This window comes from Mytilus galloprovincialis, chromosome 1 (assembly GCF_965363235.1).
Source record: "Mytilus galloprovincialis chromosome 1, xbMytGall1.hap1.1, whole genome shotgun sequence".
NCBI classification, from domain to species: Eukaryota; Metazoa; Mollusca; class Bivalvia; order Mytilida; family Mytilidae; genus Mytilus; species Mytilus galloprovincialis.
Genome location: NC_134838.1, coordinates 79,076,171 through 79,089,236, shown reverse-complemented (window position 1 = coordinate 79,089,236; position 13,066 = coordinate 79,076,171). Strand labels below are relative to the sequence as shown.

At 31.6% G+C, this 13,066-nt stretch overlaps 1 protein-coding gene across 1 annotated transcript; it reads right to left on the bottom strand.

Moving 5' to 3' along the window:
* Positions 1-2,767: 2,767 nt before the first annotated feature.
* Positions 2,768-8,530, bottom strand: LOC143085170 (complement C1q-like protein 3). The gene is made up of 3 exons (XM_076261390.1): positions 8,413-8,530; positions 4,698-4,895; positions 2,768-4,285 (listed from the first exon to the last, which is right to left on the bottom strand). The coding sequence occupies exons 2-3, from the start codon at positions 4,876-4,878 to the stop codon at positions 3,882-3,884; spliced, it is 585 nt and encodes a 194-aa protein (XP_076117505.1). The 5' UTR covers positions 4,879-4,895; positions 8,413-8,530; the 3' UTR covers positions 2,768-3,881.
* Between the last annotated feature and the right edge of the window lie 4,536 nt (positions 8,531-13,066).

Sequence of the window (13,066 nt, the reverse complement as noted above, 5' to 3'; positions counted from 1 at the left end):
TGGTTTTGTGGCATGCCAAACCTCCCGCTTTTATAAAATGTTAAATATAACATTAAAATGACAACATTGCATGACAGGACTACAATACAAATAAATGAAATAAATTATAGGACAGAGAAACACACGAATAATAGCTAACAAAAGGTACTAGGGTTAAAATTTGATACGCCAGACGCGTGTTTCGTCCTCACAAGACTAACCAATAATGCTTAGATGAAAAAAGTTCGAAAGCCAAAACAAGTACAAAGTTGTAGAGCACTGAGGACCAAAAGTTCCAAAAAGTTGTGCCTAATACGGCTAGGGTTTTCTGTCTGTGATAAGAACATCCTTATTATTTAGAATAATTCATACTATTGCAAACAGTAAACTTTTACTCAAACAAAACAAAACAAAAAAAGTCCAAGAAGGCAACGTATCGTGGATCATAAAAGAAAACTTAAAGAGCCTAATTCAGCGAAGTAATCCAGTGAAACTAAGCGAGAACGGTATCAAAAATTCACAGAAATTTACAATCAATAAGTTCCGCACAACAAAATATAAAAAACGGAGAACTTACTTTTATCATATGTATATTGTTGTCAATGTAATGAAATTGTATGCGACTGTCATCGAAGTGAATGATTTCCTTAGCTATAAAACCAGGTTAAGGAAATACATTTACCCAGTGAGAGATATGACAGTTGTTTTATGTTCCTTTAATATGTTTGAGATTCTGCAATTTATTAAAGGGACTTTCCGTTTAGAATGTTACTTGGAGTTAGGTAAATTTTTATTTATTTTTTTTATTTTTAAAATACATTATTAAACTGCTGTTAATTTTTTTATGCAATGAAAAACACTCATACCGATTTTTTTCAAGTGAAATCTTTTAGAAAGATAAAGTAGAGCATTTAACAAATATGACTTTAATAGTGAGTCCGTATGAACAGGGATATTGAAAGTTATCTACATATTTGTATGTACAATAGTCCCAATTTAAGAAAACCTCCAACCAGCACAGAAAATTAAACAGGTGTTACGTAATCAATGCATCACTGGGAAATTGATGTGTCAGGGATTTCGATACCATAAATTACTTAAAACTTTTACTAAATTCTTTCATAGATACGAAGATTTGATTAGTAAATTTGGCTATAGAAAATTTATTAAAAATGGTATTTCACATCCTAAATTTTATGGTAATATTGTACTTAAAGCGAGGAAATCACTATGTGATCCGTGTAAACTCATCGAACCTTTAAACAAACTTATAAGTAAAGATTATCGTAGCAATATTGTAATTAGATCTCTGAATATAGTTTACATTGGCGTTAATATCGATGTTGTCATTAGCAAATTAAAACATAACTAAATTGTATCTTCTTTTGAGGAGGGATGTATAGAGACACAGACACGTTACTTTTTATCTCTATAGAAGTCGCTCCTCACTATCCTACTACCTGTCGATACATTTATTTTTGGCATTGCGCAAGTCATGTCTTCTCTGACTGTTCATGACGTCAAAATACTAAATCCCTGGGATGTGTTTTAGTTGGTTTTAGTCTCTGATGCATGAATTTTTATTATTAATTGTTTTTGGCTTGTAACTAGCTGTCAGTAACTGCGAGTACTCTCAAATCGTGTTTTCTTGTTCATTCGACCTGTTGATACTGTTTACAATGCTTTTTTGTTATTTCATATTTATATGGATCTTGTCTTTATACCAGCTTTGATTATTTGAAATATATTCTAAGTTTCACGTCTTCTTACTACATTTGTATAAACTTCAAGATTTAACTGTATTTTTTTAAAACCTTTTTTTTTCTAAAGTGAATATTTTCGAAGGGTTAAATATTACACAGTGGAGACTTGCCATGGCTTAGTTTGGACTTTTTTTTACCTTGAATGATTGTCCCTTATATTTTATTAACTGTTCATTTGCATTCAGATATCGCAGATCAAATTTATTCGTTTATAGTGTATTAATGTACGTTTTTGATTAAGTTAAGCCTGCCAATTGATATTTGTTGTGTGTTTTTCTATGTTGTGATGTTATGCTATTGTTTCAGAAAAAGGGAGAAGGTTTGAATCCATTAAACGTTTAATCCTGCTGCAAATGTTTGCACCTGTCCTAAGCCAGGAATCTGATGTACAGCAGTTGTCGTTTGTTTATGTAATTTATACGTGTTTCTCGTTTCTTGTTTTTTTAATTTTATATAGATTAGATTGTTGGTTTTCCCGTTTGAATGGTTTTGAAGTAATTTTGGGGCCATTTATAGCTTGTTGTTCGGTGTGAGCCCAGGCTCCGTGTTGAAGGCCGTACATTGACCTATAATGGTTTACTTTTTTTAAATTGTTATTTGGATGGAGAGTTGTCTCATTGGCACTCACACCACATCTTCCTATATCTAGTTATATCGTTTGTAATAACACAAAACTGCACAAACAGAAATGAAATTATACAAATGTAAAGACTTTTGCACAAAATAAAAACAACACGGTATAAATTAAATGCGTCTAGAACGCTTTTCTGGATTTACATTCACCAGTAACGTTCAAGGCCGAATATTTAATATCAAAGTGCATGGATAGTTTTGAAAATCACTTGATCCTTCGAATTGAACAAAAATCTCCTTATATACTGCTTTTGAATTATTGTTTGCTCGTATCCTAATACTCCAACAACGTGTCCATATGCTGTGACCTTGATCTAGACATATTCGTAAGAATTTTGTCAATTGCACAACGTACCTGTATAAGGAAAATAGGGATTTGATAAAAAGTATACAAAAGTGGAAGCAATTCTTTTTATTTTTTAATGAAATGGAGAGAAAAACGAGTCACTTGAACGTTAAATTTGTAAACCTTAACACATACAATTAGATAATGAAATCCAAAATCTTAAAATAAATATATACATGCAAAAGTTAAATGATATACCGGAATGGAAACGACAGTGTCTTACTCAAATATTGTTCCTGGAGAATGTAGCTCTTCTGGTGACAAACGATTTACAATAATATATATCAGCGTTCCTGGTGAGGGTAAACCCAGAAAAGCGCGATATATGCAACATATTTATGAAGTATTATTTTTAACTTTTGTCAGCAGATGAGTTTCATACTCAAAAACATGAAAGTTGATGATGCATAACTAACTAGTATATAATCACGCGAGAACCCCTATGACCAATAGAGCATACTAGAATAGCCAACTCTTCAAATGTCAACTTGCCTAAATAAATTGGAAATTTAATTTTAATTCATTTATCAATTCATCAACGGATAATATATTTATAAATGTATGACATAAATCATGTCTGTACCGAAGCATCACTACTAAGCTAATGATACCATCGGAGACTTACAGTCCATTAAAAGCAGATAGAACCAATGCTAAAATCATTGAAATAACACTTTGATTTCGTGTTTCTTACGCAGTGCTTTTCTGTATTTACCTTCACCGGAACGTTCGATGCCAAATCGTATATGAATACGTAAAACATTAGAAGCTGTGTCATCGAATAGTACAGAAAAAGAATAGAAAATCCGGTAACGGTCAATTATTGTTAAAGGAATTCCAACCTGGGTTTCTTAGTAATTTCAAAATTATATTATATCTATATTGATGAAACATGATTGGACGTGAAGATTACAGCTTTTCCTTTATAAACATCCCATATATGCCTTATATTTTAAATATCAGCATATAGTACGTAGATATAGGAATGTGCATTACCATTTTGTCTTTATTTACTGAATAACTTTAACCAGTACTGTTAAATCCCATTCGTTGATTTTAACATGTTTGACAGACAGAACCATATTTCAAAGACAACATTTTTGGAAAAAAAATCAACAATTATTTGGAATGCATTTGAATACTGAGTATAACCTGGTCGATTAAATTTTGAATCCATTGAACATAGTTAGACCAGTATGTGCACCAGTTGCATATGTGCATGAATGTTTGACTTCGATCCAAGCTTCACTTCCATTTTTCATTTCAGCGACAACACTTTTTGTTGCTGCAAAAGAATTGGTTGATTTTTTTAGATCAAGATAACCTCGCATTACCGGCTGTGAATCAATCATAAACATAGTGTGGCACACTTTCCGTGCTCGTGTTGTTATGGTCCATGTAAAGCTGTAAAAGCCATCAATTGGACACGTGAACTTTCCTGTTGCTGGATTGTATCCACTACCGCTATTAAGAACAACATCATCAAACTTAATCGTAGCACTGGTCGGGTACAAAGCATGGTCCACTGAAAGGTGTGCTTGAAATGCCACTGGTTCAGGATTAGCTATGGAAAGAAAGTGCAATGTTACAAACAATAAAACATGTTTCTCTTGCACTAATGGCAAAAATATAATATTATAGTTGTCCAGAAAATAAGCTATTAGTTTTATACACTTCAAGACAAAAAGTCGCTCACAAACACTAAATCCTCCGAGACCACTCAATTTTGAAGGATAAAAAAGAAATGGAGACCGTTGAAAAAGAATATGTGTAGATGGCAGCCAGCTTAGACAGTGAAAAGATATTATTTCATTTATGCATCATTGTCTATTTAATTATAAATAGCAAATAAACAAACAGTGGACAGTGAAACCCACTGCGTGAAAATTTAGGGCACAAGACAAACACGTTATTGTATTGTCATTTATCAAAACTGCTAGCTGTTTCAATATCCAATTCATTTATAAGTTTCTTACTTTTCAGCTGGATTTCGTTTTGCAGTTGGACTGTACTCCTTTCGAGTGCCTCTACCCTGGTCAACAATTGTCTGTGTTCTTTATAACATGCATTTATTTCTCGGAAGAGGTGACCATGTTGACCAAATGCCAGGGTTCCATATTCAATGATTAGAATTAACCGTAAATATGTATTGGACATTTTGTTCTGATATTTATCTATAAAGAAACATGTAGAAAATAGAAAATGAAAAGTAATAACACACATGAATTTCAAATGAGTAAATCAAAACAACAAACTTTCGAAAAATGTATAATTATCTTTTGTTTGCAATTGCTAATTAAGGTAAGAAGAGATAACAATCAAGTTGGTATCATATCAAGTATTTCCTGTAGTTAAGTGAATGTGATGAACATTTTAACTCTACTCCTCGACGTAGATGCAGTCATGATCATCGTCATTATACGTCAACTACCCTCTATGATGTGTCTATTAATGGCCTGTTACTATATCATTTATATATATTAAAAAACAACCTGTTATTAGACGTCAACTACCCTCTATGATGTGTCTATTAATAGCCTGTTACTATTTAAATTTAAAAAGAACTATTATTATACGTCAACTACCCTCTATGATGTGTCTATTATTGGCCTGTTACTATTTATATAAAAAAAACGTTAGGTGTTTATCAGATTCGCAGGAACCTTTATTCAAAACCTTCATACGTTTGACACCACTGTTACAAACCCTCATTCAAACAAATATAAACTTACATCTAATATTTCGGATATAACAAGTCGAAAACTTTTTAAATATTTCGCATTGGAAAATAGTAAATGATTCTTTCTTAAACTATTCTTTGCAAACAATGGTCTCGATGCCATCAACTTGACCAATATCCGTCATCATAAATCAGTTCAATCGAAAATACCTCCCTATTTTAAAGTTCATTCTGCACCTTTATTTCATTTCTTATAGCTATACAAAAACAAATTTCAAATAAAATATTCACACACAGGATCTGAATATTGACGACTTTAAGTGTAACTCTCCTGATTGCACCTGTGCTAGTTCCCTATTCAAATATAATCCGGCTGGAAATGTTATTATAGGTGACCTGAATAAAATCAACAGTAGTATACCGTTGTTCGAAAGTCATAAATGAGAGAAAACAAATCCGGATAACAAACTAAAACTGAAGGAAACACATCAAATATAAGAGGAAAACAATGAAACAACAGAAATTCTCAAGTTCAACAAAAAACCAAACGACAATGCAACATACAGAAACAAACTATAAGATAACAATTGCCATTTTCCTGACTCCCTCATTGGTACAAAACATTTTAAGAAAGGATGGTGGGTTGAACCTGGTTTTGTTGCTAGCCAAACCTATCGCTTTTATGGTAATTTTAAATATAACACTAAAATGACAACATTACATGACAGGACTGCAATACAAATGAATGGAAGAACATTCAGAACAGAAAAATACACAAATTAACAACACAATAGAACATTACGACATGATAATAGTTATTAAAGGTACCAGGCTTATAATTTAATACGCCAAACATTGTCAATACCACTACGACAATGTGTTATCCAAGGCCCGAAATTTAAATTGGAAACACAACTTTATAACACTGATAGATTCAGTCGATGATTATGCCAGGCAATGTGTTAAACGCGAGAAAAAAGATACTTTTTACAAATAAATTATGGCTGAGAGGTCGATGATACAAATCAGAATTAAGAAACTGATTGGGTCTATCAATACCAATGCTACATTAATCTGTAAAGACCCAAATGATGCAAAACACTTGTCCTACCTCCATGACAAATATGATGTCCCCTCAGATAAAGCTGCATTACATCAAATTACATAAAATGCTTGAAAAATTAAAGAATTGAAAATTTACTTGGAAACTCAGTATATACTCCCATGACACTCACTAAAGAAGAGATCCTGGGTAATCACATGTCTGCTCTATGTCTCTTTGGACTTTCAACCAAATTTGAAGAACTGGATCTTCCATCTCTGAATTGGATACCAACATAAGTGTTCTTATAAATGACGGTGTATTGCTGGGTCTTCTAAGCACTCAACGAAACCTCAATTTTATTAGCGGACAAAGCCGTTCAAAGTCATTGTACCTATTCTAGAGGTTGCGTGAATCAGATTTTTTAAGTTATATTCAATCAACGACTCTTTCATCTTTCAATAGTATTAAAACATTTGACCTTTCTACACTTTACACAATCTAGTACAATCTAGGTTCCCCATAGTACAAATCCATATCACTACTTAGTTTAACTTAGTATAGATATTGGAATAGGTTGGTTTTTTTTTAGTATAAATCAGAATTCCTATTTTAATTTTTCTCGGTTTTAGTTTATTTTCTCTCTTTCGATTCATGACTTTTGAATAGCGGTATACTACTGTTTCCAAAAGTATGAATTGGAATTCAACTGCATACTGAAAGAAATCTGCATATAAGACATCGTTAGGAGATATTTCGACAATATATTCACGTGATATTGTATATAGATCTCAATATTTGACATATTTGCCAAAGACGTTCTATATCATATTAGAATATTAGGTTATACAAGGATGAAACAACTTCAGTGATTGTATACACTCCATCTTATGATCTTTTTAACATTTTCCACAAATAAATAGAGATTTATTTGTATCTGTATTAAAAATAGATCAGTTTATCTGTCTAACGATTTCATCTAGGGGATTTCTAGAATTATGATTGAATACAATAAAAATATGTTGTCTTACATAATCTTGAATTTTCTATTTTTGTAGTTGGAAAAACAAATTGGTTGTATTTCTGACTGAATTCACATTTAAACATTCACCGCAAGGAAATGTGAGTTTATCATTAACATTTTAAACACGAATTGTAGTACAATTATATTTGTTTCATACTTTTATATTTTGATTCCTTCTTTACATGTACCTCCAAATAGTTCTCTTAATTTTTTTTCTCATGGCAGCTCAAAGATATAGCTGTATTTTTAATTAAATTCCTGATCTCCATTTTTCTATTAACTCCTATCCACCTCTTTTTTTCGTTAGTTGTTATTCTAAAAACTGGTAAGTGGCCAAGTAAGTGGAAAACCACTGACCACGTGATCTTATCATGTATCATGCATTTTTTTACAAAACCAACTATTATCAAAAGTCAGTAAGAGTGCAAAATATTTAAACTTTATTTGTTCTTTGGTTTAAATAAAAAGAGTAAAAAACACCTGAAAATGAAATAATTGTGATATATGTTTTGTTTGGTTTCTTCTGCTTTCTTAAACCTGGCTTTACAATGTTAGATAAGCAAATCATACATCAAACTAGAACACACCCGTGATATCGCGAGTCCCTGACTGAATTAAAGTATATAACTATGCGTAGGTAACAGGTGAATATACTATTGGTATCGGTGTCGGACTCGACACGGAACTTCTTTATCATTGCAATATTAATTACGTGGAAAACAAATGGGCCTGGAGTGGTGTTATTTTTAATTAACACCATTGTACTATATTAGTTATATATGAAGTTGATTCATCGTTTTTACGTGATGACGGCTGACAAATTGGACCTCGTTATTTTTGTATTATAGATATTTGGGTTCGATAGTTTCTGATAAAGGTGATTTCAGAAAACCATTGGACACACCTAGTTTACTACTGATGTTTTAAAACTTCAAAATTGCTTACCCCTGTTTATAACTGCAATCTTTTAATAGCTCTGACAATTAACAGAAGAGCTATACATTTACATCACGCCAAGGTTACATTATGTAATATATCATGTACTATCAAACACTTATCTACTTTCCACATATAGCAATGAGGTTGAAAAACCACAAAAATTAGTCATAACAATTACTCAGTATAAGGTTATGTAAGCTTATGTTAATATCATATCGTGTTGTTTGTTTTTGTCTTAGTTTTAATGCAAGTAGAACACCTCAATGTCGATTTCATATTACGTCACTTTTCATCACAATTTGGGTCTTTAAAGTTATCAAAGGTATCAGGATTATAATTTGATACGCCAGACGCGTGTTTCGTCTACATAATACTCATCAGTGACGCTTAGGTCAAAATAATCATAAAGCCAAACAGTTACAAAATTGAAGAGCAATGAGGACCCAAAATTCCAAAAAGTTCTGCCAAATACGGCTAAGGTATCAGATGACATACTAGTACTACAATTGTAGTCATGGTTTGCTGCTGTATTAACACTGTATGAGATAAGTCTCATGATACTTCTGAGTTAAAAAAAAATGAATATTTGAAAGGTTGTATATGGACTTTCGTTTCAAAGAAAAGCCTTTGTTCTATCAAAATGTTCAGAAATATACTGCTTTTTTTTATAAATTCATGTCTTCCAGTTCTCCAATTCACTAATACCTTTTCCGTTTGCAGTGACCTTAACCATAATAACTCTCATTGGTAATTCGGCCACCACACAGCTCAAATGTGAGAGAAAACATGACGAAAGAAAATGTAGACTAACGAAGAAGTTAGGTAGTGCTAATTCTGAAAAAGAATGAATACACCAAAATCATCTAAACACTTTTCAATTAACAAATATCAGGTGAACCCCAAACAAATAAAATTTGTAAGGGTTCCGCGGAACCCAGTGTCTCGCCTATTTTTGCTGTAAATCGCAGGCTCAACAACAATGAGGAAAAACATCAATAAAAATATTCCTCTTGTTACTATTTTATGATTGTAAGAAAATCTAAGTCAATTTAAAAGTAAATTACAGAAAAAAAGGAGTAATCTTTTTACAAACTTTACTGGATACAATCTTATGATCATAAATAAGCTTCTGTCCAAGTTTGGTACAAACCCAGGACAGTTTAAGAAAGTTATTAAAATTTTAAAAACTTTAACCACAGAGTGAATGTAATGGTTCCCCGCAGAAAAAAACTAAGTCCATTTAAAAGTAAAATATGGAAAAAATGGATTTATTTATTTACAAAATTTACTTCTGGATACTATCTTATGATCATAAACAAGCTCTTGTCCAAGTTTGGTACAAACCCAGGATAGTTGGAGAAAGTTATTAAAATCCTAAAAACTTTAACCACAGAGTGAATGTAATGTTTCCCAGCAGAAAAAACTAAGTTCATTTATAGTAAAATATGGAAATAAAGGAATTTTATTTTTACAAAATTTACTTCTGGATACTATCTTATGATCATAAACAAGCTTCTGTCAAAGTTTGGTAGAAATCCAGTATAGTTTAAGAAAGTTGTTAAAATTTCAAAAACTTTAACCACAGAGTGAATATTTGTTGACGCCGCCGACGACGCCGACGCCGACGGAACGTAGGATCGCTTAGTCTCGCTTTTTCGACTAAAGTCGAAGGCTCGACAAAAATGCATTAATATCATCATACACTCGTTTACAAATTATGTTCACTACGTTCCAGCATTCCAACAATTATAATTTTTGTTGAAATTCCATTGCCATGTCTTTCAAACAAGGTAGCCCTTCATAACCGGTGTTAACAAAGTGTCGGCTACTCAACACTTTTGTATTGACATGAACTATCATTGATATTTTCATTTTTCTATAATTTTGCTGTTTATCAAATTTCATTTTTCGAAACAGTTAGGCTGTTCCGCCGGACAAGAATTATGCAAGCTTATTTGGCACCATTATTCGGTTTTAATGCATTTCAACTTCGTAAAACTATTTGATTTGACCTCCCAAATGTTTTAATTTTGAGTGCCACAGGTGTGTCTTCACTCTAATGAAGACGAAACACGCGTCTGGTGTACTAAATAAGCCTGATTTTTTTTTAAATACTCACATTTGGCGACTTTGATGACCTATCCTACAGAGTTAAAATAGGTCCAGTGGTAAAACAATCAAGCAATCGAAACCACAAAAACACCAGGGAGAGTGAAATTCAGTTTTAACAAGATGATACACCATGCTATATGGATGTATCATCCTTCAAACGTTCACTGTCACATTTTTTTTGTAAATGTAACAAGCTGGACTAAAGATAAACTGTTGACACCGAGATATGTCTCACATTTTGTAATTTTAATAGTGAAATTCACATGATAAATTCAAAATGGCAATACTATATCCAAATCATTTAAAATCAATGAACCATGACTGAATGTACAGAGCCAAATAACCTCCATGTAAATGGGTATGCCAATGCTTAATAAACTACATACCATTCACTTATAATCTGTTGTTCCTTTTAAACAAACCTAAACACAATCTTCACCTTGTAAACTATGCCAAAGTGTCCGTTATCAAAGTGATTGAACAATGATGAGGGTTTGGGACCATGTAAATCGCATGAAAGTGCGCCTAGCAGATGCCAATACATCTGTCTATCTAACAGCATTGACTTTACATAAGTAAGTCATCTTTAACTGACCTTATCACAAACTAATACATGTAAATTAAGCAACATTTTCAGTAAATATACCTCAATTCACAAACGTTAAACAGAACTTCAAAATCCTAGAGCATTGTATCTCAAATCTGCATGCTTTGTGAAATTAATATTCCTGTAAAGTTTAGGAATAAATATTCTGGTAAAATTTACGAAATTTCTAAAAATTCTTGTAAGATTTAGGGAATAAATATACATCTGTCTTATCAATCTCATTTTAGCTAACAGTGTCAAAAAATAAATAAATGTGTCATAAACCATTCTTTATTAATTTCACAATTTTGTTACTCCAATTTATTAATAAAGAAAAAAATTACAAGAAAATAATCTATAATGAGAAAGTACAGATTACAAAAATTGTGAAATGCACAAAATGTCGGACATTCCTTAAACAGTATTTAATAAATTTTACTGGAAAAAAAAACTGTTAAGATACTATTAATAGGTTCTGTTTTCTTGCAAACCATATTTGTCCATTATTATTAATTTCATTTATGATTTGTTATATGCTGTACTTATGGAATGTTTGTTTTAAATGTGTATGATTGGTTATATGCTGTACTTATGGAATGTTTGTTTTAAATGTGTAAGGTTTAATAAAAGATTTACAGATGGTGAATATAAATGCCTCTGAAAAAACAAAACAATCTATTTTTACATATTCAACTTTAAATCATATCCAAAACATTGTGACTATCATACATCAAACGAAGTCATGGAATATGACAGTTTTGGACACGATGAATTCAAATATCACAATCTAGTTAAAATAAAAATCTGAGGTGTGTAAATTCAATGTTACTTTTGTATACATAATTTTAAATCACTTTTATTTCATGTTGGTTTAAAACCGTTCTTGGCAAAATATCACTATATCAATCACTTATTAAAATCACATATGCAGGTAATCCTAAATAAATAGAGATTTCAGTACAGTTCAGATCCTGTACCCTATCATATTGTTTAGAAAACTATTATTTAAAAAAAGAATAAACAATTTTGCTTCAGTGCAACATTTATTTCATGTCTGATTAGGATAAAAAAAAATCACTTTCCACTTTCAGCACTATTGTGTATTTCCTGCTAGTCATTTGTTATGAGTTGAGGAAGCTGGAGTGCCAGAAAGGAACAACTGAGCTTATGGAATATGAAAATCCTAGTCAATTATAAAGGGAGTCGAACGCACCAGCCAAATGAGGCTAACACTGAATATGAATCAAGTATCAAATCATAAGTTTCTATAAATTAAACAAAGATAGTTTGATTTGGGAAAAGGGATTTTGATTTGATGTACATTTTAAACACAACATGACTTTCAGATTTTTACAAATTAATTGAGAATGTCCTTGTTTAAAATTATATTGCAAACTTTGGAAACACAACCTTTTATATTTACTGTGGCAAAAACCTGCAACAAATGGATGGCTCCCTGAGTAGTTTCTTATCGATGTATATATAAGTACATGCAAAATGAAACAAGTCAATAGGACAAAGTATAATAAACAACAAGTAACAGACAGAATTCTACCTATATACTTTGAATACTATCTAGGGAAGAGCCATTCTTTAAAGATAGAATCTTGTTTCTCAAAATTAAAAGAAAACAAAACTTTGCAATATTTTTTCATAAAAAATTAATCAGAGGTAGTATAAGGGTCAAAATAACATTTTTTGCACTTCTTTATTTGAATTCCTATTAAGCAGCGCTATATTCGGAATTCAAAACCTTGTTCCTACTCATGTCAGGATCAATTTGCATTATCACTTATTCTAAAGACCAACTTAGCAGACCTTTTTGTTATAAGGTAGCTGGCTTGTCATGTTTTGGAATTTTGGTCAGATTTTCGGAATCCTCTGGTTTTATCCATTTGAATGCATTAACAAATTTTGCCCGGTGACCCCCATTTTTCTTTTTATAATTCTTTTACATGTATA